Raw genomic sequence first — 22,247 nt, 5'->3', positions numbered from 1 at the left:
ACACTGGACAGCGGTCAAGAATATCCTAAAGTACCTGAAAAGGACTAAGGATATGTTTCTCGTTTATGGAGGTGACGAAGAGCTCGTCGTAAAGGGTTACGTCGATGCTAGCTTCGACACAGATCTGGATGACTCTAAGTCACAAACCGGATACATGTATATTTTGAATGGTGGGGCAGTAAGCTGGTGTAGTTGCAAGCAAAGCGTTGTCGCGGGATCTACATGTGAAGTGGAGTACATGGCAGCCTCGGAGGTAGCACAAGAAGCAGTCTGGGTGAAGGAGTTCATAACCGACCTAGGAGTCATACCCAATGCGTCGGGGCCGATGACTCTCTTCTGTGACAACACTGGAGCTATTGCCCTTGCCAAGGAGCCCAGGTTTCACAGGAAGACCAGGCATATCAAGCGTCGCTTCAACTCCATTCGTGAAAGTGTGCAAAATGGAGACATAGAGATTTCTAAAGTACATACGGACCTGAATGTGGCAGATCCGTTGACTAAACCTCTCCCTAGAGCAAAACATGATCAACACCAGAACTGCATGGGTGTTTGATTCATCACAATGTAACTAGACTATTGACTCTAGTGCAAGTGGGAGACTGTTGGAAATATGCCCTAGAGGCAATAATAAAATGGTTATTATTATATTTCTTTGTTCATGATAATTGTCTATTGTTCATGTTATAACTGTGTTATCCGGAAATCGTAATACATGTGTGAATACATAGACCACAACACGTCCCTAGTGAGCCTCTAGTTGACAAGCTCGTTGATCAAAAGATAGTCATGGTTTCCTGACTATGGACATTGGATGTCATTGATAACGAGATCACATCATTAGGAGAATGATGTGATGGATAAGACCCAATCCTAAGCATAGCTCAAAGATTGTGTAGTTCGTCTGCTGTAGCTTTTCCGAATGTCAAGTATCATTTCCTCAGACCATGAGATTGTGCAACTCCCGGATACCGTAGGAGTGCCTTGGGTGTGCCAAACGTCACAACGTAACTGGGTGACTATAAAGGTACACTACAGGTATCTCCGAAAGTGTCTGTTGGGTTGGCACGAATCGAGACTGGGATTTGTCACTCCGTATGACGGAGAGGTATCTCTGGGCCCACTCGGTAATGCATCATCATAATGAGCTCAATGTGACCAAGTGGTTGATCACGGGATCATGCATTATGGTACGAGTAAAGTGACTTGCCGGTAACAAGATTGAACGAGGTATCGGGATACCGACGATCGAGTCTCGGGCAAGTAACGTACCGATTGACAAAGGGAATTGTATACGGATTGATTGAATCCTCGACATCGTGGTTCATCTGATGAGATCATCATGGAGCATGTGGGAGCCAACATGGGTATCCAGATCCCGCTGTTGGTTATTGACCGGAGAGGCATCTCGGTCATGTCTGCATGTCTCCCGAACCCGTAGGGTCTGCACACTTCAGGTTCGGTGACGCTAGGGTTGTAGAGATATTAGTATGCAGTAACCCGAAAGTTGTTTGGAGTCCCGGATGAGATCCCGGACGTCACGAGGAGTTCCGGAATGATCCGGAGGTAAAGATTTATATATAGGAAGTCCAGTTTCGGCCATCGGGAAGGTTTCGGGGGTCGCCGGTATTGTACCGGGACCACCGGAAGGGTCCTGGGGGTCCACCGCGTGGGGCCACCTATCCCGGAGGGCCCCATGGGCTGAGTTGGGAGGGGAACCAGCCCCTAGTGGGCTGGTGTGCCCCCCCCTTGGGCCTCCCCTGCGCCTAGGGTTGGGAAACCCTAGGGGTGGGGGCGCCCCCCACTTGGCTTGGGGGGGAAGCCACCCCTTGGCCGCCGCCCCCTTGGAGATCCATCTCCTAGGGCCGCCCCACCCCCCAAGGCCCCTATACAAAGAGGGGGGAGGGAGGGCAGCCGCACCCCTTGCTCTTGGCGCCTCCCTCTCCCTCCGTAACACCTCTCCTCCCCGCTTGCGCTTGGCGAAGCCCTGCCGGGATCCTGCTGCATCCACCACCATGCCGTCGTGCTGCTGGATCTTCATCAACCTCTCCTTCCCCCTTGCTGGATCAAGAAGGAGGAGACGTCTTCCCAACCGTACGAGTATTGAACGCGGAGGTGCTGTCCTTCGGCACTAGGTCATCGGTGATTTGGATCACGTCGAGTACGACTCCATCAACCCCGTTCTCTTGAACGCTTCCGCGCGCGATCTACAAGGGTATGTAGATGCACTCCTCTCTCCCTCGTTGCTAGATGACTCCATAGATTGATCTTGGTGATGCATAGAAAATTTTAAAATTCTGCTACGTTCCCCAACACCCTAACCCACAGGTATTTTTCCAGGATCGTACCTGACTCTTCTAATCTTCCCGGAGTTTTTTCTCAAATTCTTTTTCCATGTTTGACGTAAGAATGTGTAAGTGCATCTAGCACCACCCCTAGTTGGTTTTGGAGTATTGACGACAAACCTAGTTGAGGGACTAATGTGTTTGTGAGAATTGCAGGATAACACAGGTAGAAGTACCTCATTGATTCGGTTTTCCTACCAGAGATGACCCCTAAAAATGTATAAAGACATTGATGTCAAAGGTGGTATATGAAGATATTCACATTGAAGACTATGACAAGAGAAGACATCGCATGAAGCCTATGGAGCTCGAAGACTTAGATCTTTCATAGTTATTTTTCTTCTTTGTTGAGTCATAGGAACCACCGTACTGTTAAGTGGGGTCCAAGAGAACCAGTCAGAATGACTGAAGTGATGCTTAACCAAAACCTATGTCTTCGAGTGAAGACTATGAGAGCGATTCTTGTCCAGAGTCGGACAAGTCAGCTTTGCTTGTAGCCCAAGTAAAGTTGTCGTGTGAGTTTGAAATCTGACCGTTGGAACACGTGTCAGTTCCTTAGTGACCCAGGGTCATTTCGGACAAATCAGGTCGGGTTGCCTAGTGGCTATAAATAGCCCACCCCCTACAACCATAAATGGTTGGCTTCTTAGTGTTAGAATACGGCTTTTGTCGTTTGAGAGCAACCCACCTCGAAGCCTTTGAGAGAGAATTCCTTGCGAGGATAAAGCCCTAACCACCCAGAGCCAAAGAGAATTAGGCATCACTTAAGTCTTCTTGTCTATGTGATCTGAAGACTTATTACACTTGAGGACCGTGAATCCTCCAGCCGGTTAGGCATCGCGTTCTGAGCATCCAAGAGACATTGTGGATCGCCGGTGAACGAAGTCTGTGAAGGTTTGGGAGTCCACCTCGAAGACTTGCCAGAGTGATTGGGCGAGGTCTGTGTGACCTTAGCTCAAGGGGAATACGGTGAGGACTGGGTGTCCTGAGCTGCGTGTTCAGGACTGGGTGTCCGGGACTGTGTGTCCTCAGGTTTAAATACCTAGCCGCCCTAACCAGACGTACAGTTGTCACAGAAACTAGAACTGGTCCAACCAATCATTGTCTTCAATGAGTCACTGGTTTCATCCCTCCCTTCCCTTTACTTACTGTTACGCCTTGTGAAGTCTTTGTATGTTTGCACTATCTTTTGTCTTCACTGAGTGACTGCGTGTTCTGTTTGGCTTCATAACATCTTCCTACCTGATCCCTACTACATTGCTGCTATTAGTCATTGTGCTCTCACTCCATTGAATACTTGACTATGGTTTACCTAGTGTAGTCTACCTTCCGCTGCATGGTAATAGGTTTATTTCTATCATTTGTCTTCGAAACTTCCACGTTTTGAAGACTTTCATAAAAATTGCCTATTCACCCCCCCTCTAGTCGATATAACGCACTTTCAATTGGTATCAGATCATCCCTTGTTCTGTGTGATTCGGTTTAACCACCTGAAGTTTTAGCTATGTCGACTGCGGGGATAATCAAAGTCTCCGCTGCGTGCCCCATCTTCGATGGAACTGAATATCCCTACTGGAAGAATAAGATGCGCATGCATCTTGAAGCCATTGACGTCGACCTATGGTATGTCGTCAAGAATGGCGTTCCCAAGGCTGGACAAGGTGTCACTGCTGCTGACGTCAAGAAGTTCGTTCAACTGGACTCTACTGCCAAGAATATCATCTGTGGTCATCTGACCAAAGGACAGTATGGCCGCGTGAGTGCTTTGGAAACATCTAAGCTAGTCTGGGACTGGCTCTCCAAGGTCAACGAAGGCGTCTCAACCCAGAGAGATCAGAAAATCAATGTCCTTTGCAACCTCTTCAACCGCTTCAAGAGAAATGACAATGAGAATGTCCAACTCACGTTTGATCGACTCACTGACATCACGAATGAGCTTCAAGCCCTTGGCGCTACTGAGATCACCAAGCATGAAGTCATCAAGACACTACTGAGATCACTTGACAGTTCATTTGACACCCTAGCCCTGATGATTCAAGAACGTCCTGATTTCAAGACACTTGATCCGTCTGACATACTTGAGAGGCTCAACACACATGAGTTTCAGCTTTCTGAGAAAAGAGATATCTACGGTCCAAACTATGGGCGAACTCGTGCCTTGAAGGCAAAAGCTGTCTCCTCATCTGAAGAAGAATCTGACAGCAGTTCTGATGATCCTGAAGACATTAGAAGGGAACTTGCTATGCTTGTGAAGAAGTTCCAAAAATTCACCAAGAAGAAAAGCTTCAGAAAGTCTTCCCGATCAAGCTCAAGGAATGATGAAGCTTCTACTGATGACTACAAGGAGAAAACATGTCACAAGTGCAAGAAACCTGGCCACTTCATCTCTGAGTGTCCGCAATGGGAAAATGAGAACAAAAAGAAGAAGAAGAGCAAGGAATATGACTCTGATGACAAGAAGAAGAAGAAATACTCAAAGTCTTCTTCCAAGTCTTCGTCAAAGTCTTCATCACACAAGAAGAGCTCATCTGGCAAGGCACGTGCGTTTGTTGGCAAGGAAATGGATTCAGAGGAGGAGTCCGCTTCTAAGGAGGCAGAGGTGGAGTTTGAGGAGGAGTCCGATTTTGGCGTCGCAAGTTTGGCTACAACATACGTTGCCAAGTCCATCTTCAACACTGAAGACAATGACCTCATCACCGACACCGACGCAAATGACAAGGACTACTCCGCCCCTACCTACTGCTTCATGGCACGCGGTGCCAAGGTAAACACACGCACTACTCACTATCAAACATCTAGTGACGATGACTCTGATTATGGTTCAAAACCCAGCTACAAAACACTTGCTAAAATTTCAACTGAACAACAGAAAGCCAAGGAACATATTCAAAAACTGTTAGACAAAAGTGATGATCTGTTAGGCGCTGAAATGACTCGATCTGAGTCCTTAATTGAAGACATAAAAAATCTTCACGTTAAGTATGAGGAACTTGAAAGTCGTCATGAAACGCTCTCAACAACTCATGAAAAGCTTTCCTATGATTATCTTCAAAGGAAGCAAGATCTTGAGAAATTGAGAGCGGCTCATGAAGATCTTCAAAAAGAAAATGAGTCACTTCGCGCCAAACAGATCAGTTCCGCTCAGGAAGGATTTGAACCACCATGTTTTAAATGCATTGAGCGTGATAATGCTACTTCTGTTGCTGAATGTTCTACTGCTGCTACTGTTGCAATATCTTCAACTGTTGATGTGGAAACTAACCCCTCTGCTGAGGATACCACTGCTATTGCTGATGAGAATGCTAGGTTGAAGACATTGCTTGAAACAGGGATGTACAAAAGTCTTAAAGGGCATCAGACACTATGTGATGTCCTCAAAAAGCAGATCTTGAACCGAAACCCGAGTAAAGAGGGTGTTGGGTTCGTAAGGAAAATGAATGCTAATGGCTCTTACTGGAAACCTGAGCAGTACCCCAAAACCACATGGGTTGCTGTAAAGGAATCTTCAGCAGATCCATCCACTCTGTCTGGCTTCACTTGTGCAAGCCCCATTGTCATTGATGAATCCTTTGATGCAAACTATAAACTGTTTAAGAATCAGAATGGTGAAGTGTTTGCCAGGTACATTGGTACTAACTGCAGGAATGGACCGCCTATGAAGAAGATCTGGGTTCCGAAAAAGTGTTTGGAGAATCTTCCTGTGAATGTCATCATGACACCACACGTGAAGAAGACAAACCCCAGACCACAGGCTTCATATGGTCCAAAGGCCTCATACAGACAGAGGACTCACCTGAGTCGCACTAACGCAAATGTTTTGCAGGGAAACCATACTCAGGCCTGTGAATATGAGCGCGGTTCATCAAACCGCCATGTTCATAAGACCAAGAACTATTCTACTTATTCTTATGAGTACTATTGTCCGCTTGCAAGACTGTTTGCTAGGGCTTCAAAGCCAAAGTTCTCAGATGCTGCACTTAGACTTATTGCTTCTAAGCCACACTTGAAGATGTGGGTGGCTAAGAAAGCTTAACTCTCTTTTGCAGGGAAAGGTCTCCAGCAGAAAACCAAAATCGTCTGACGCTATTGTGGGGACCTTAAACATCTTGTAGGGCGCAAGATCAAATGCCTGAATGGTCTTACTATGTACTTCGTTCCTGAATCGCTTGCTACTCTCCCTATTAGTCCTAATCTGGATCTAAGCTTTCATAACCCACTGGTTCGTCAAATGTTTTTGCTTCACAATTCTCTTCGTGAAGCCTATCCCCCTAACTGCACTGTAGGGTACGACACCAGCGTCTTCAGAATGGATTATTGATAGTGGGTGTACCAATCACATGACTGGCAAAAGAAGCCTTCTTATGGACTCAACCTTACGTCCATCCGACAAGAGTCACATCACATTTGCTGACACTGGTAAAAGTAAGGTATTGGGCCTAGGTAGAGTTGCAATCTCAAAGGATCAACACATGGATAAAGTCATGCTTGTTGAATCCCTTGGCTTCAACTTAATGTCTGTCTCAATGCTTTGCGATTTGAACATGATCGTAATATTTGGAAAATATCGCTGCCTTGTTCTAATGGAATCTGACAAGTCTCTAGTGTTTGAAGGGTATCGGAAAGATGATTTGTATGTGGTAGATTTCTCAGCAGGACCACAGCTTGCCGTATGTCTTCTAGCAAAAGCTTCAGAATACTGGCTCTGGCATCGGAGGATAGGGCATGCTGGCATGAGGAACCTCCACACCCTTGCGAAGAAGAAGCATGTCATAGGCATCGAGGGCGTCAAGTTCAAGAAAGATCACTTATGCGGTGCCTGTGAAGCAGGGAAGATGACGAGGGCCAAACATCCCTCGAAGACAATCATGACTACTACTCGACCCTTCGAACTGCTTCACATGGATCTTTTCGGTCCCACTCATTACTCAACCCTTACTACTACTGCTTGCCTCTATGGCTTTGTTATTGTTGATGATTATTCTAGATATACTTGGGTGCACATAATCCTGTACAAGACTGGAGTGCAGGATGTCTTCAGACGCTTTGCCAATCGAGCAATGAACAACTATGGCGCCAAGATAAAGCACATCAGAAGTGACAATGGCACTGAATTCAAGAACACCGGCCTTGATACATATCTTGATACCTTGGGCATCACACATGAATTCTCAGCCCCGTACACGCCATAGCAGAATGGCGTCGTTGAACGCAAGAACAGAACACTCATTGAGATGGCCCGAACGATGCTTGATGAATACAAGACTCCAAGAAATTTCTGGCCTGAAGCCATTGATACTGCATGCCATACAATCAATCGGGTTTATCTTCACAAGCTTCTGAACAAGACATCTTATGAGCTCCTTACTAGCAAGAAGCCAAATGTCAGTTACTTCAGAGTATTTGGCGCCAGGTACTGGATCAAGGATCCACATCACACTTCAAAATTTGCACCAAAAGCACATGAGGGTTTTATGCTTGGATATGGAAAGGATTCGCACTCCTACAGAGTCTTCAATCTCTTTCATTATAAAGTGGTTGAAATAGTGGATGTGCGGTTGGATGAGACTAACGGTTCACAAAGAGAGCACCTCCCAAATGTGCTAGATGAAGTTCCATCCAGCGAATCAATCAAGCTTATGGGAACCGGATAAATCATACCCTCTGAAGCTCAACCTGAAGAGGAACTTATCATCTCCGCACCTGATCAACCTGAAGACAATGCTCAGCCTGAAGACAATCCCACTAACAATGACAATGATCAGCAAGAGCAAAACCTTCGCCCTGTACATCCTCGTGTTGCCAATGAAGTGCAGATTGAGAGAATAATTGACAGCATCAATGCACCTAGTCCGCTCACTCGATCAAGGGCAACTCAGCTAGCAAATTTCTGTGGGCACTTCGCATTCGTCTCAATAACAGAACCCAAGAAAGTTGAAGAAGCCTTCATGGAACCTGAATGGATTCAAGCTATGCAAGAAGAGCTTCAACAGTTTGAGCTGAATAATGTATGGGAACTGGTTAAGCGTCCTGATCCTCGGAAGCACAACATAATAGGCACCAAATGGATATACCGCAACAAGCAAGATGAGCATGGTCAAGTTTTCAGAAACAAAGCTCGTCTCGTTGCTCAAGGATATACTCAAGTGGAAGGCATTGACTTTGATGAAACATTTGCTCCTGTGGCTAGACTTGAAGCCCTACGCATACTGCTGGCCTATGCAAATCATCACAACATACTTCTATATCAAATGGATGTGAAGAGCGCCTTTCTCAATGGCAAGATTGAAGAAGAAGTGTATGTTGCACAACCGCCTGGCTTTGAAGATCCAAAACATCCTGACATGGTATACAAGCTCAACAAGGCACTGTATGGCCTCAAACAAGCCCCTCGGGCCTGGTATGACACACTCAAATACTTCCTGAAGAGCAAAGGCTTCATACATGGTTCCCTAGACCCCACTCTCTTCACGAAGACATATGATGGTGAATTGTTTGTGTGCCAAATATATGTGGATGACATTATCTTCGGTTGCACCAATCAGAAGTACAGTGAAGAGTTTGGTTATATGATGCAAGAGCAATATCAGATGTCCATGATGGGAGAGCTGAAGTTCTTCCTCGGTCTTCAAATACGACAGCAACGCAACAGCATCTTCATATCTCAAGAGAAGTATCTCAAAGATTGCCTGAATAAGTTCGGTATGCAAGACTGCAAAGGCTTCACGACGCCAATGCCAGCCAGGCATCATCTGGGTCCTGACGACAATGGTAAAGAGTTCGACCAAAAGGTATACCGCTCCATGATTGGTTCTTTGCTTTATCTATGTGTATCTAGGCCAAATATTATGCTTAGTGTTTGCATGTGTGCTCGAATTCAAGCGGTACCAAAGGAGTCGCATCACTTAGCTGTGAAGCGAATTCTTCGATATTTGGCTCACACCCCAACTCTAGGATTATGGTATCCAAAGGGCTCAGAGTTTGATCTGGTTGGATTCTCGGATGTTGATTATGCTGGTGACAAAGTGGATCGCAAGTCTACATCAGGCACATGTCACTTTCTGGGACGATCACTTGTATGTTGGTCTTCAAAGAAGCAGAATTGTGTATCTCTCTCCACTGCTGAATCTGAATACATTGCTGCTGGATCTTGCTGCGCTCAGCTTCTGTGGATGAAGCAAACACTCAAGGACTATGGCATTCATCTGAAGCAAGTGCCACTCTACTGCGACAACGAAAGTGCCATCAAGATTGCCAACTACCCAGTTCAGCACTCGAAGACAAAGCACATTGAAATTCGTCATCACTTTCTCAGAGATCATGTTGTGAAGGAAGATATTGATATCATACACGTCAACACTGAAGAGCAATTGGCAGATATCTTCACCAAGCCCTTGGATGAGAAGAGATTTTGCAAGTTACGGTGTGAGCTAAATATCCTGGAATCCTCAAATGTCCTGTGATCAGGCACACATCCTAACACTTATGCATATTGATGACTTAGATGTGCAACACATGAAGTAAAGTATATCTTAAATCAATGAAGACATACATTCTAAGTGTGAATACATTAATGTGGAATTTGTCTTCGGAACGCCACGATAATTGTGCGCCGTGTCTGGGTCTAATACTTCCTATACGGTGGGTAACGCCACCACCAAAGGTTCTGTTCAAAGTGTTTCTCTCATGGCGTTACATTTGCTATGTCTTCACATTTGGTTTGGCTTAAATTTCAACATGTCTTCATGATTATCTTCTCTATGTTGAATATATATATATACTATTGTTCTGTCCTCTACAGCATTCACTTATAGCTATGTCTTCATGTTGAGTCTTTTGAACTAAGTGAATGTGATCGGACCCTAACCTCTCTATGCTCTCTATCTCAAACTCCATCTCTCCAAGTCATATGCATTCTATTGAAACTATCGAATGTCTTCTCTGTGTCCTTGTCAGCAGAAGATACAGAGACAAACATTAAGTCCGTTTTCAATGCTCATTCCTTCACCTGAAACCCGGAGAAGTGGGAACGACCACCCGACAATCCAGGCGTGCGTGGGACGTGGAACAACCCCCGATATGCTGCATGATGGCCACGTGTTCCTCAGATGTGAATCGCCAGGGGCACCTGTGTAATAACGTAGTGCCGCCCCTGTACCTATAAATACACACCTCACAGCAGTCATTATCTCTTCTTCCACTCTCGCACGAACCCTAGCGCCACTGCTAGCCCTCGATGACGCCGGCGACGAAGCGCTTTGCTGCCGCAACCTCTCCGACGCTGTCTTCACGCCGACCGCGGACATCGTCTTCTCCGCCGTCGCCGTAGGTGTCCTCCGTCGCCAAGTTAGGGCACGGACGATCGAACTGCTCGGCCTCCTCTTCCACTCCGTCTAGCAGTTCTTCGTGTGGTAAATAAAACTTCCTTTTTACAGCCCCCTTGATCCTATAGCTTCGTCACTTTCTACCACAAGCAGTTTCTGTTCACACAAGTTGGATCTCTTACATACTGCATCTCATAATATGCCTAGTATATTCACTTGTATTTCACAAAGTAGTTAGATTCCTCACTTGTACTGATCCATGGATTCGTACAAATCTGGAACCAACTCCTTATCTATGAGTGAATGTCTTCGCACGATGAGGTCAATGTCTTCTAAACTGATTTATCTTCAAAATCTTCTGAGAATGCATATGACCTCTTCCCCTTCCCTCGCACCTTAATGCTGTCACAGGTACATGTCCGTGGGAGAATCCCTTGGTTCTCATAGTCTGCATTCATTTGCAGAATACTTACAGCATCACATAAATTCTCCCGAAGCCAGTTCCTGTTTGTCCAGCAAGCGAAAACCTTTGAAGCCTTTGAACGTATTGAAGCCTTTCAGTTTAAAGTTCATGGCTTCAGAGAAATCAGCAAGGAAGGGTGGCAGAAAGCGTCAAGGAGAAACATCAAGAGATCTGCCCGATGACCTCTCAGAGATGTACAAGACAGATCCTGAAGAGGATTACAATCAGCGCAAGACACGAATCCAATGGATTTGACGCTATTGGGCAGAACAGTGGTTCAAGTACAGATTTGTGACAAAGGAATATGCTGAAAAGAATGCCATCAAGCGACCATGGGGAGACATCCTCTACAAAAATCTTCAACCCAGGACCAGAGATGAAGCCATTGAACAAGGCTTCTATCCCTGCATGGTCTGTGGACCACAGCCTGAGGATGCTGACCCATCGTCCCTGCTATGGTGTCATGACGACAATCTGTTTAAGCGCAACTTCCAGTTTGCCCAGAACTCAGCGAAGCAGAACAAGATATCTTTGGGATTAGATTTCAACCCTGGTCCCTCTGCTCCCCGCGCCGATGGAACTCATGAAGCTGAACCCAATCTTCTTGGGCCCTTCTACAACTTGGAAGGTCTCATCACTCACATCGTGGTTCAAGGGACAGCCGTGAATGAGCCTGCAGATGACGCTGAATCAGATGAAGCGCCGGCAGCGCCGAAGCCAAAGAAGCTGAAGAAGCCAAAAGCTTCAAAGCCGGCCTCTGCACCAAAAATCTCACGGGCGAAGCCACTGGCAACTTCACCTCCTGAAGACAGTGTGCAGTCTGAAGATTTGTCACGCATCTCCAAGCCCCAGAAGGTCAAGATGCCTCTGCCACACACCGGCCAAGAGCTGACAGCTGCTGCCATTCTGCGCAACGATGCCATTGATCTGTCAAGTGATGAAGATCTTGCAAATGACGCTCTTGAGCAACTCATCAAGAGCAAAGAAGAAGCAGAAATCTTCAATGATCTACCTCTCTTTGACGTGACAATCATCCACAACTTCATTGATGAGTGGTTTGACACGCCAAACATCAGCTTCGAAGATCTGTAATTACCCATTGGCCTCAGTGTCGCCTTTCATGGCGGCATTGCTTTAGAGCTAGCTCTCACTCAGCGCATCATCAAACTGAAGCAAAAGATTGACTATGAAAAGGCTCAGTTCAAGAAGCATATGGCCAAGCTCAGCGTGCAAGAGGTGAAAAACTTCAAGATTATGCTGCACGAGCTCAAAGAAGCCTTTCTCAAGAAACATGCAGAAGCTCAGGGTTCTCGGGAGCGCATGAAGAGCCTGGCTGACAAGTGTGTGCAAGGCTACAACGAGGCTGAGAAGCACAAGGCCCTTGGGCATCCGGGCATTGATCCCAGGATGGCTGCTAAGCAGAAGAAGAAGCCCATTCTGGCCGAACCTCTCGCACCAAGGCAGGAAGCAGATCCCATTGTCTTCCCAACTAGCATGACTGGCTCGAAGCCAAAGGCCCGGTCAACCGCTTCAGAGCTGAAGAAGACGAGGACTGCTGAGGCTGAAGCCAGGAAGAGGAAACATCCTGAAGCCTCTGCTACTGCCCCCTCCAAGAAGAACAGCAAGACAAGGAAAGAACGGGCTACTCCCACAGAGCCCTTGATTGTTGAACCCATCTCCATGGTTCACCGTGACGCTGAACCGCAAGATCGTCAACTGACTATCCATGAGCCTGCTTTCACAGAGGCTCATGAAGCTGAAGACTTTCCAGCAGCTAATCCCATCATTGCTGAAGACATTGGTCACCATGACCATGTTGAAGATGATGCAGTCCTTCCTCAGCTCGAGCACAGCAAACTCATCAGCATTGGTCGTCCTCTGACGCCAATTGCTCAAGATGCTTCATGGGCTGATCGCCCACAAGAGGAAGAAGACTTTGAGGCCCAGCCAACTCCAACTACACAAGCGTCGCCAGCGTTGCGCAGGCTTCGCAAAGGACCAAGGCCTCCAGTCTCTGGGTCTGAAGCTAAAGCTGTTGAAGACATTCCGGCTGCATCAGCCGATGAAGAAGAAGCCCCACAAGCTGCTACTCCCCTGTCCCACCAAGAAGCGGTTCTCAAGGAGAACGTGACTGTGACTGACCCTCCAGCTCGTCAAGTGGAGGTTCAAAATCTTGAGGCTGCCACCACCAACACCAATGAAGCCACTGGCGTTGTCATGGCTGAAGCTAATGTGGAGCCCTCACCAACAAAAGCACCAGAAGTCAGCGAAGCCACTGATCCCACTGCTTCTGTTCCTGCGCCTGCTGCCGGTCCTCAGTTCGACTATCATGTTGAGCACAAGCCTCAGGTACAGAAGCCAATCCCAAGATTGCCCAGGTTCCCAGGTCCTGCATCAGCACCTGGATCCTTCAATATCAATGGCTTCAAAGCAGACAAGACTTTCTTCAATAGCTCCAGGAACCCCTACTCAAGGGAAAGAATATCATCTGATCGGTTCTGGAGCTATCCACAACGAAGCTATTACTCTTGCATTCTTTACAATCAAGGTCGCATCTTCCCACACAAGCATATTGACATTGAAGCAATAGCTGGTCTGCCCTGTCTGGAAGAAGCTCTGGATTGCTTCAAGGAGGTTGGATTGCTGCCGTTCGTCACCGATCAAGAGCATTGGAATGAAGAGTTGCTGCTTCAATTCTATGCCACACTTCACATCCGCGGGTACAACAGAGATCCGAAGACTTGGGTCCTGGAGTGGATGACAGGAAACGTTCATCATGAAGCCAAAGCCTTTGACATCATTGAGCTCACTGGTCTACCCACTCCTAGCGATCTCTACGAATCTGGCTGTCAACTTCACAGTGAAGCTGTGGAGAGCATCTTTCAGAAGCCTGAACCTAACATGAGTCAGATGCTCAGTATGATGAAGCCATTGCCCCAAGATGCTGCATATCCCAAAGAGTTCTTTGTTGAAGACCTTGAGTATCTGCCAAGGACTATTTATCACATCATAAGGCGAACTCTCTGGCCCATCAAAGGACACTCTCCACATGCCAAGTTGGAAGGTGCAATGAAGACTTTGGTCTTCTATATTCTTCATGGCAAATGCTTCAATGCATAGGACTTCTTCATTTGCCAACTTGCTGCATCAGGCTCTGATCTTTTTGGCTTAAAGTTCTACGCACCACGGGTAATGCGGCTGATCAAACTTCACTCCGCTATCTCATATCAGCCATTTGCTCGCAATCATCGGATCTTTCTGCCTGATGTGGATATGTCTATTGAAGCCATCTATCCTGAGCCTGCCAAGGAACCTCTAAGTCTTCAGAATGCGGAGCATCAAAGATTTTCTCAGAACATTGAAGGAGTTGAAGCAGTCACTCGTGTGTATCCTTTGGCTGGCACTACACATGCACCGCATCCTGCTCTCACTGAAGCCACTGATAGCACAATTGCCCAACGACCCAAGAAGCGCACTCGTGTTCTCAATGACCGAGAGCTTCTTGTGGCTCTTCATCAGAAACAGGATAGGCATCATGACTGGCTGAAGCATCAAATGCAAAGCCTCTTGGTGGATGTTAATCGCATTCGCAATCTTGCCACCAAGAATGCCTTTGTTGCCCATGAAACCTGTCGACGCACATAGAAAGGGCTGACGCTGATGTGTTCTGAAGATGATCTTCAAGAGGATGGCTTCTCTGAACGCTTTAAGTTTGACTCCACACCTCCTCGAAGGGCAGTGCTGCGACGAACTCCATCTCTTGAAGACTCTGAGTTCTCTTCCTCTGCTGCAACTATGAATGCCAGAGTGATCGAGGATGAAGACGATGCTACTTCACCGCCACCTCCTTCAGCTTGCTTCGACACTGCTCCAAGTTCTTCTGCACCGCCGAACACCACCGACGACCCTGCTGCTTCACCTACTCTTCATGGGAACGAGTAGATGCTCTATGTCTTCAAACCTTTTTGGTCCTTACTGACAAAAGGGGGAGAAGCATATGAGTTTGATAATCTTCAAGCGGGTCCATATGGGCGGGTGCTTTATACTTTTTGCTTCGTGTTTACAACTCTCGTTTGCCTTGATACATTTGGTTCTTTTGAGTTGTAACACTTAAACTCGATGGTAGTCTGCTAATTATTTACCACCTCGTGATGCGATGATAAATTCCGCATGTGCGACGATAAATTCCGCACTTAGATCATTTTGCAGACGTCCATTTTCCATTATGCATGTCATTATCTTCACATACCTTCACATACATAGTGGATTGTCATCATAAGTTGAAGAGGATCTCCACAGGCACAACCTGCCATGTGCATTTGCATTCCAAAAGCAAATTACTTATATGCACATCTTCAGCGGGAGCCCTTGCAACTTATGAAGACAATTCCTTATCCTTTACAATTTCACATATTATATTCCCCGTTGAAAACTTCAACTAGTTTGTCATCAATCACCAAAAAGGGGGAGATTGTAAGTGCATCTAGCTCCACCCCTAGTTGGTTTTGGAGTATTGACGGCAAACCTAGTTGAGGGACTAATGTGTTTGTGAGAATTGCAGGATAACACAGGTAGAAGTCCCTCATTGATTCGGTTTTCCTACCAGAGATGACCCCTAAAAATGTATGAAGACATTGATGTCAAAGGTGGTATATGAAGATATTCACATTGAAGACTATGACAAGAGAAGACATCGCATGAAGCCTATGGAGCTCGAAGACTTAGATCTTTCGTAGTTATTTTTCTTCTTTGTTGAGTCATAGGAACCACCGTACTGTTACGTGGGGTCCAAGAGAACCAGTCAGAATGACTGAAGTGATGCTTAACCAAAACCTATGTCTTCGAGTGAAGACTATGAGAGAGAATCTTGTCCAGAGTCGGACAAGTCAGCTTTGCTTGTAGCCCAAGTAAAGTTGCTGTGTGAGTTTGAAATCTGACCGTTGGAACACGTGTCAGTTCCTTAGTGACCCAGGGTCATTTCGGACAAATTAGGTCGGGTTGCCTAGTGGCTATAAATAGCCCACCCCCTACAACCATAAATGGTTGGCTGCTCAGTGTTAGAATACGGCTTTTGTCGTTTGAGAGCAACCCACCTCGAAGCCTTTGAGAGAGAATTCCTTGCGAGGGTAAAGCCCTAACCACCCAGAGCCAAAGAGAATTAGGCATCACTTAAGTCTTCTTGTCTATGTGATCTGAAGCCTTATTACACTTGAGGACTGTGAATCCTCCAGCCGATTAGCCGTCGCGTTCTGAGCATCCAAGAGACATTGTGGATCGTCGGTGAACGAAGTCTGTGAAGATTTGGGAGTCTACCTTGAAGACTTACCAGAGTGATTGGGCGAGGTCTGTGTGACCTTAGCTCAAGGGGAATATGGTGAGGACTGGGTGTCCTGAGCTGCGTGTTCAGGACTGTGTGTCCTCAGGTTTAAATACCTAGCCGCCCTAACCAGACGTACAGTTGTCACAGTAACTGGAACTGGTCCAACAAATCATTGTCTTCAACGAGTCACTGGTTTCATCCTTCCCTTCCCTTTACTTACTGTTACTCCTTGTGAAGTCTTTGTATGTTTGCACTATCTTTTGTCTTCACTGAGTGACTGTGTGTTCTGTTTGGCTTCATAACATCTTCCTACCTGATCCCTACTACATTGCTGCTATTAGTCATTGTGCTCTCACTCCACTAAATACTTGACTATGGTTTACCTAGTGTAGTCTACCTTCCACTGCATGGTAATAGGTTTATTTCTATCGTTTGTCTTCAAAACTTCTACGTTTTGAAGAATTTCATAAAAATCGTCTATTCACCCCCCTCTAGTCGATATAACGCACTTCCAGAATGAATTATCATCAGTCGTATGTATTTCTCCAAGATCTGTCAAATTCTTTTCATTGTTGGCTCAACCTCTTCGCTTTTGATTCTCCCGGAGTGTCTAAACAATTCATGGTGGTCTTTCTCATCGTCATTCTCTGTATTTGAAGACTGGAGAATATTTTTCTCTCAACCTGGCTCCATTCTCTTCAAGATTCATGGTTCTAACTTGTTGCCATCCTCTCATAATTGTTTTCGATTGTGAGAATTCTTTTCACCCATCCGGAGCAGTTCAGGAGTCTTTTCAGTTTGATTCTCCAGAGCCCATCATCTCAGAATTATTCATTCTAGTTTTCAACTCTCGTTCTCCAAAACATACCGGTGCATCGCTCAAACATCCTCTAATTAGTTCATGATCTCTTCGTTCACTTGCATCTAAATTCTCTCAAGTATCTTCGTTCATTTCATAATTCTTCCCGGTGTTCCTTTATCTTTTCTTCGGTCATTTTAATTCTTACGGTGGTTCGTTCAAGATTTCTCTTCCTTGTTTATCATATCAATTTACTCATTGTTTCAATCCTACCGGTGGATCATTGAAGACCTTCCCAAGTTTGCGCTATATCTATCTTAATCCTTTCTACGAGAATAAGTAGTATGCCAAATCCGTTGCTTGTCATCAATCTAAATTGATGAAGGATACGCATAACATAATTCTTATTCTTGCTTCATCCAAGGGATGGATTCATTCTTCCGGAGTTTGTTCACGATGAAAAATTCTCGGTTCGAGTTGCTTCATCTTTTCTTATCCGGAGTTCCAAGCTTTCCGTTTATCTCGTCGTGAAGCTCCATCTAATCATTGTAAGGCTTCAATCATATTATTTTCTTCCTTCACTTCTTTTTGATCATTCTTTTATTATTGGAGTTCTTCATGGAGGCTCTACATGGTGGTTCATCAAGAATTCCTATCATTCTTCAATTGCTCGTCAAAATTTCCCTCGAAGTTTTGATCTACCAAGATATACTCTAAAATAAACATGGTGTTCAACACATGTCTTGTTTTGAGGAGTTCAAGTATTCTTCATCCTGCATTCCGAAGTGCAATTCGTTCTACCTTATCTTTTGAGGTGGTGTCACGTCATTTTTGAAAATTGCTTGGTGTTTCATGATTCACAAGTTGTCCGGGATGACATTTTGTAAACCCATCATTTTCAATTTGTTCATGAGATCCTTTGCAACCCATCAATATCTTCATTGGAGTTATCTTGGGTTATATTTCACCTAAAGCCTTCCCTAAGGAATATTGCTATTGTGGTGCTTATCAATAATCCAAGTTTCCTCCTATTCTCGTGATGAAAGACGTTTTCATCTCTCCGTCGCTCTCAAGCAAGCAATTGTTTTTCGTTTGTGGCAGGTTTTCACCTCAAGTTCTTGAGATGTTTTCCATAAGCCCTTGACAAGCCTGTTCTTTTTGTTGTTGATTTCCCAACAACTCCGTCCAATCCTTTTTTAAGGATGCTTTTCAAATTCAATTGTGGTAGAATATGTCTTTTTCCTCTCAATTCTTTCCTTTCCAACGATCCAACCTCTATTCTTTCGTTCCGGGGGCATTGTGATGTTGCTCTCTTCACTCATCATCTCGGATTGTCAGGACCATGTTCTTTTCATGCTTATCCATTTTACCGGAGTGTCGTGCCCACTTTTCAAGTTCTCTCATCTTATGAAGTTTTGCCTCCCTTCTCAACCGAAGTGCCGCCTGAAATCTTTCTTACCCCTTGTGTCATTCTTTCAATAGTTTCAGAGGCAGTGTGTTGTTGATTTTATCAAGTACCCTCTCATCTTGTCAAGTTCATGTTGAATTCTTTCCATTTACAGTCGGAGTGCTGCCCAAATTATATCATTCTTATTCCTTCTCTATCTTGTTTTAACCGGAGTGGTTTCAATATCTATCTTGCCACTTAACCTCTAGATTCTCGTCGTATCCCATGTTCCTCTTATCTATCGGAGTGTTTTCAACTTCTTGCATCTTTGTTGGCTTTCTTCTTTCAATTTGTTTAACCTCGCAAGGTTCTTTGGGTTCACTCATTTGTCAAAGAAGCAACTTAGTTGTACCTTTTCTCTTCCTCTTCTGTTTTTCCTCCGGTGCCATCCTAGATCTCGGGACGAGATCCTGTCGTAGTGGTGGAGTGTTCTGACGCCCCGAGACCATTGCGCCAGGTCTCTCCCAGTTATTCGCCATTGTTGCCATGTCATTAGCTTGCATGTTGCATCTTTCCATGTCATCATGTGCATTGCATCATCATGTTTTCGAAACTTGCATTCGTCCAGGTCTCCCCGTTCCTTCCGTTGTCCATTCTGAGCCCAGACACACTTGCACGCGCCCGTGGCACATCCGAAATATTATTTTATAAGTGGCCGGAAAATGTTCTCGTAATGGGTTGAAAGTTGGCATGCGGTGTTTTCATGTTGTCAGTAGACCGCTTGTCAAATTTCATCGCATTCGAAGATCGTTTGATGCCCCAACGGATAACTATAGCGGCAGTATAGCCGGTCTATCGCCAGACGTTTCGGTCTTTGAGACAGACACCGGGACTCTCTCCCTCTTCTCTCCTCTCAGCCCAAGGCCTTCTGCATAGCCCACAAGCTCAAACCTACCCCTCCTCGCATCCGGAGCCGTCGGATCACGATCGGAGGCTCCGAAAACCCCCTAGACCCAAACCCTAGCAAAATCTGCTATATATAGACCCTCCTAGTCCATTTTCGGACTAATCCTAGTCTAAAACCTACCCCTAGCCCTTCTTCCCCACTGCCCCGCCGCCACTTGGCGCGCAGCCACCGGCCACGCTGCAAGCTGAGCCGCCAACCACGCGCCCTTGTCTCCTACCTCACGTAGGGCCCGCGAAACCCAGATCGGGGCCCTGGAAGCCCATCTACGCCGAACCACATCGCCACCCACTCCTCCCGTCGCTCGAGCCCTCCACCCGAGCGCCTCCTCCTCACCTCGTCTCCCTCGCGCCGGCCGACCACCGGGGACGTCGCCGCCGGCCACCACGGTAGCGGATCAGGTCGCCTCGCCCCTGCCGTCTTCCTCTCCCGTCCTTCATTTCTTATTTCTCCTCCTCACGTCTTGATCTCTCTCTGTATCCATCACAGGAGATCGTCGCCCTGGTGATTTGCTTCTTCTCGATCCGGCCGGGAACGGGACCCCGGCGACCTCCTGCGACCGGATCCGGGTCTGCCTCCCTCTGCCTGTCCCTATCCTTCTCGTATCTCCTTCCTCCCTCTCTGCCACTTCTCTGAAGTTATTTCCCTGCCATGGCTTTGCAGCTGTGCCACCACCCTGTTCCGTTCGTTGCCGCCTCTGCAAGATCCGGCGAGGCCCTGCGTTCACAGCCTCCTCCTGCCGGAGTCACCCGAGCGCCGCCGTGCCACATCGTCCAAGTCCTGCACCGCTCCAAGCTGCCGCTGCATCCCCTAATGATGTTCCTGTCCTTCAGAAACGAGAGCAGCAATGTCTTGTTCGTCCCGAGCATTGACCGCGCGTGGGCCTCCTCTTGTCTCGCCCCGGCCCAGAGCTTCCTCCAGCAAGGCCGGTCCAGCACCAAGGCGCCAAGGCCTAGCTCCCTGGAGCGATGTGAGCAGACCCCTCCAGCCTTCTGTGTACTGTTTGGGCCAGACAGATTCGGCCCGAGCCACTGTTTTTTTTCATGGACGATTTCCTAATTTTCTAGTGTTTTACAGATTTGCAAAGAACCCCCTATACTTCATGCATTTAATATCTCACAAACTATGCATCACATGTAAATAAATTATATATGAAACATGCTTACAAATTCATCTAGTTTCATAATATGCCACTTTCATGCATTATTAAAAATGTTTAAAATGATGTTTGCACATATTTTGCCTATTGCCATGTTAAAATGATTTATTTCATAACTAATTAACCGTAGCTCGGATTTAAATAAACTTTATATGTAAATGGGGTAGAAAAATGCCTAGTTTAACATGGTTTACTTACTTTGCATGTTTAACAACTCTAAAATATGCTTTAGGGCAGAACAGTACCAAACCTAATATATGCACATGAGGAGTTTCCGGATTTGTTGTTTGTTGGTCCGGCCTCATTTAAACTTGCCTAGATAGGTAGTTTTATTTTGCTTCACCTCTTGCCAGGTTAATCAACATTTAATTTTGTTGGGTACATAAACAAGATCGAACTAAATAACTTGGTGTGGTGTTTTGTCAATATGCAACTCGTTGCATATTGAGCTCGACTTAACATGTAGTTTTCTTGTGCACTTTGCCATGCCATGCTTCATTAAACCGGACATGCATCATACTTGGTTGTGCATCATGCCATGTCCAGGTGTTGGTTGTTTACTATGTTGTGTGCTTCTTTCCGGTGTTGCTTCTTCGGGTTGGTTCCGATAACGTCGCGTCTGTGAGGATCCATTCGACTACGTCCATTTGTCTTCTTCATGGACTCGTTATTCTTCCTTGTGGGATCTCAGGCAAGATGATCATACCCTCGAAACCACTTCTATATTTGCTTGCTAGTTGCTTGCTCTATTGCTATGATGCGATACCTACCACTTGCTAGATCATGCCTCCCATATTGCCATGTCAAGCCTCTAACCCACCTTTCCTAGCAAACCGTTGTTTGGCTATGTTACCGCTTTGCTCAGCCCCTCTTATAGCGTTGCTAGTTGCAGGTGAAGATTGGAGTTTGTTCCTTGTTGGAACATGTTTATTGTTGGGATATCATTATTATATCTTGTTTACTTTAATGCACCTATATATTTGGTAAAGGGTGGAAGGCTCGGCCTTATGCCTGGTGTTTTGTTCCACTCTTGCCGCCCTAGTTTCCGTCATACCGGTGTTATGTTCCTTGACTTTGCATTCCTTACACGGTTGGGTGTTATGGGGACCCCTTGACAGTTCGCTTTGAATAAAACTCCTCCAGCAAGGCCCAACCTTGGTTTTACCATTTGCCTCACCACCACCTACCCTTCCCTCGGGTCGGCCAGCCTGAGGGTCATCTTTATTTTAAGCCCTCCCCGGGCCAGTGCTTGTCTAAGTGTTGGTCCGAACCGAGTAGACTGCGGGGCCACCTCGAGGAAACTTGAGGTTTGGTTTTACTCGTAGGATGTCTCATCTGGTGTTGCCCTGAGAACAAGATATGTGCAGCTCCTATCGGGATGTCGGCACATCAGGCGGTCTTGCTGGTCTTGTTCTACCATTGTCGAAATGTCTTGTAACCGGGATTCCGAGTCTGATCGGGTCTTCCTGGGAGAAGGAATATACTTCGTTGA

General features: G+C 46.1%; 1 protein-coding gene across 1 annotated transcript in view; it reads left to right on the top strand.

The window, feature by feature from the left end:
• LOC119315801 overlaps positions 1-20,683 on the top strand; it is an 88,967-nt gene extending 68,284 nt beyond the window's left edge. Inside the window, exons 2-4 of the mRNA XM_037590279.1 lie at positions 19,826-19,997; positions 20,086-20,165; positions 20,260-20,683. Of these exons, the coding sequence (XP_037446176.1) occupies positions 19,826-19,997; positions 20,086-20,165; positions 20,260-20,655 (648 nt within the window). The 3' untranslated portion in view covers positions 20,656-20,683. The remainder of the gene's footprint in view (positions 1-19,825; positions 19,998-20,085; positions 20,166-20,259) is intronic.
• Positions 20,684-22,247: the final 1,564 nt, after the last annotated feature.

This window comes from Triticum dicoccoides, chromosome 6A, assembly GCF_002162155.2.
Source record: "Triticum dicoccoides isolate Atlit2015 ecotype Zavitan chromosome 6A, WEW_v2.0, whole genome shotgun sequence".
Taxonomy (NCBI): domain Eukaryota; kingdom Viridiplantae; phylum Streptophyta; class Magnoliopsida; order Poales; family Poaceae; genus Triticum; species Triticum dicoccoides.
The sequence above is the reverse complement of the archived record's forward strand: the minus strand, read 5'-3'. Positions and strand labels throughout refer to the sequence as shown.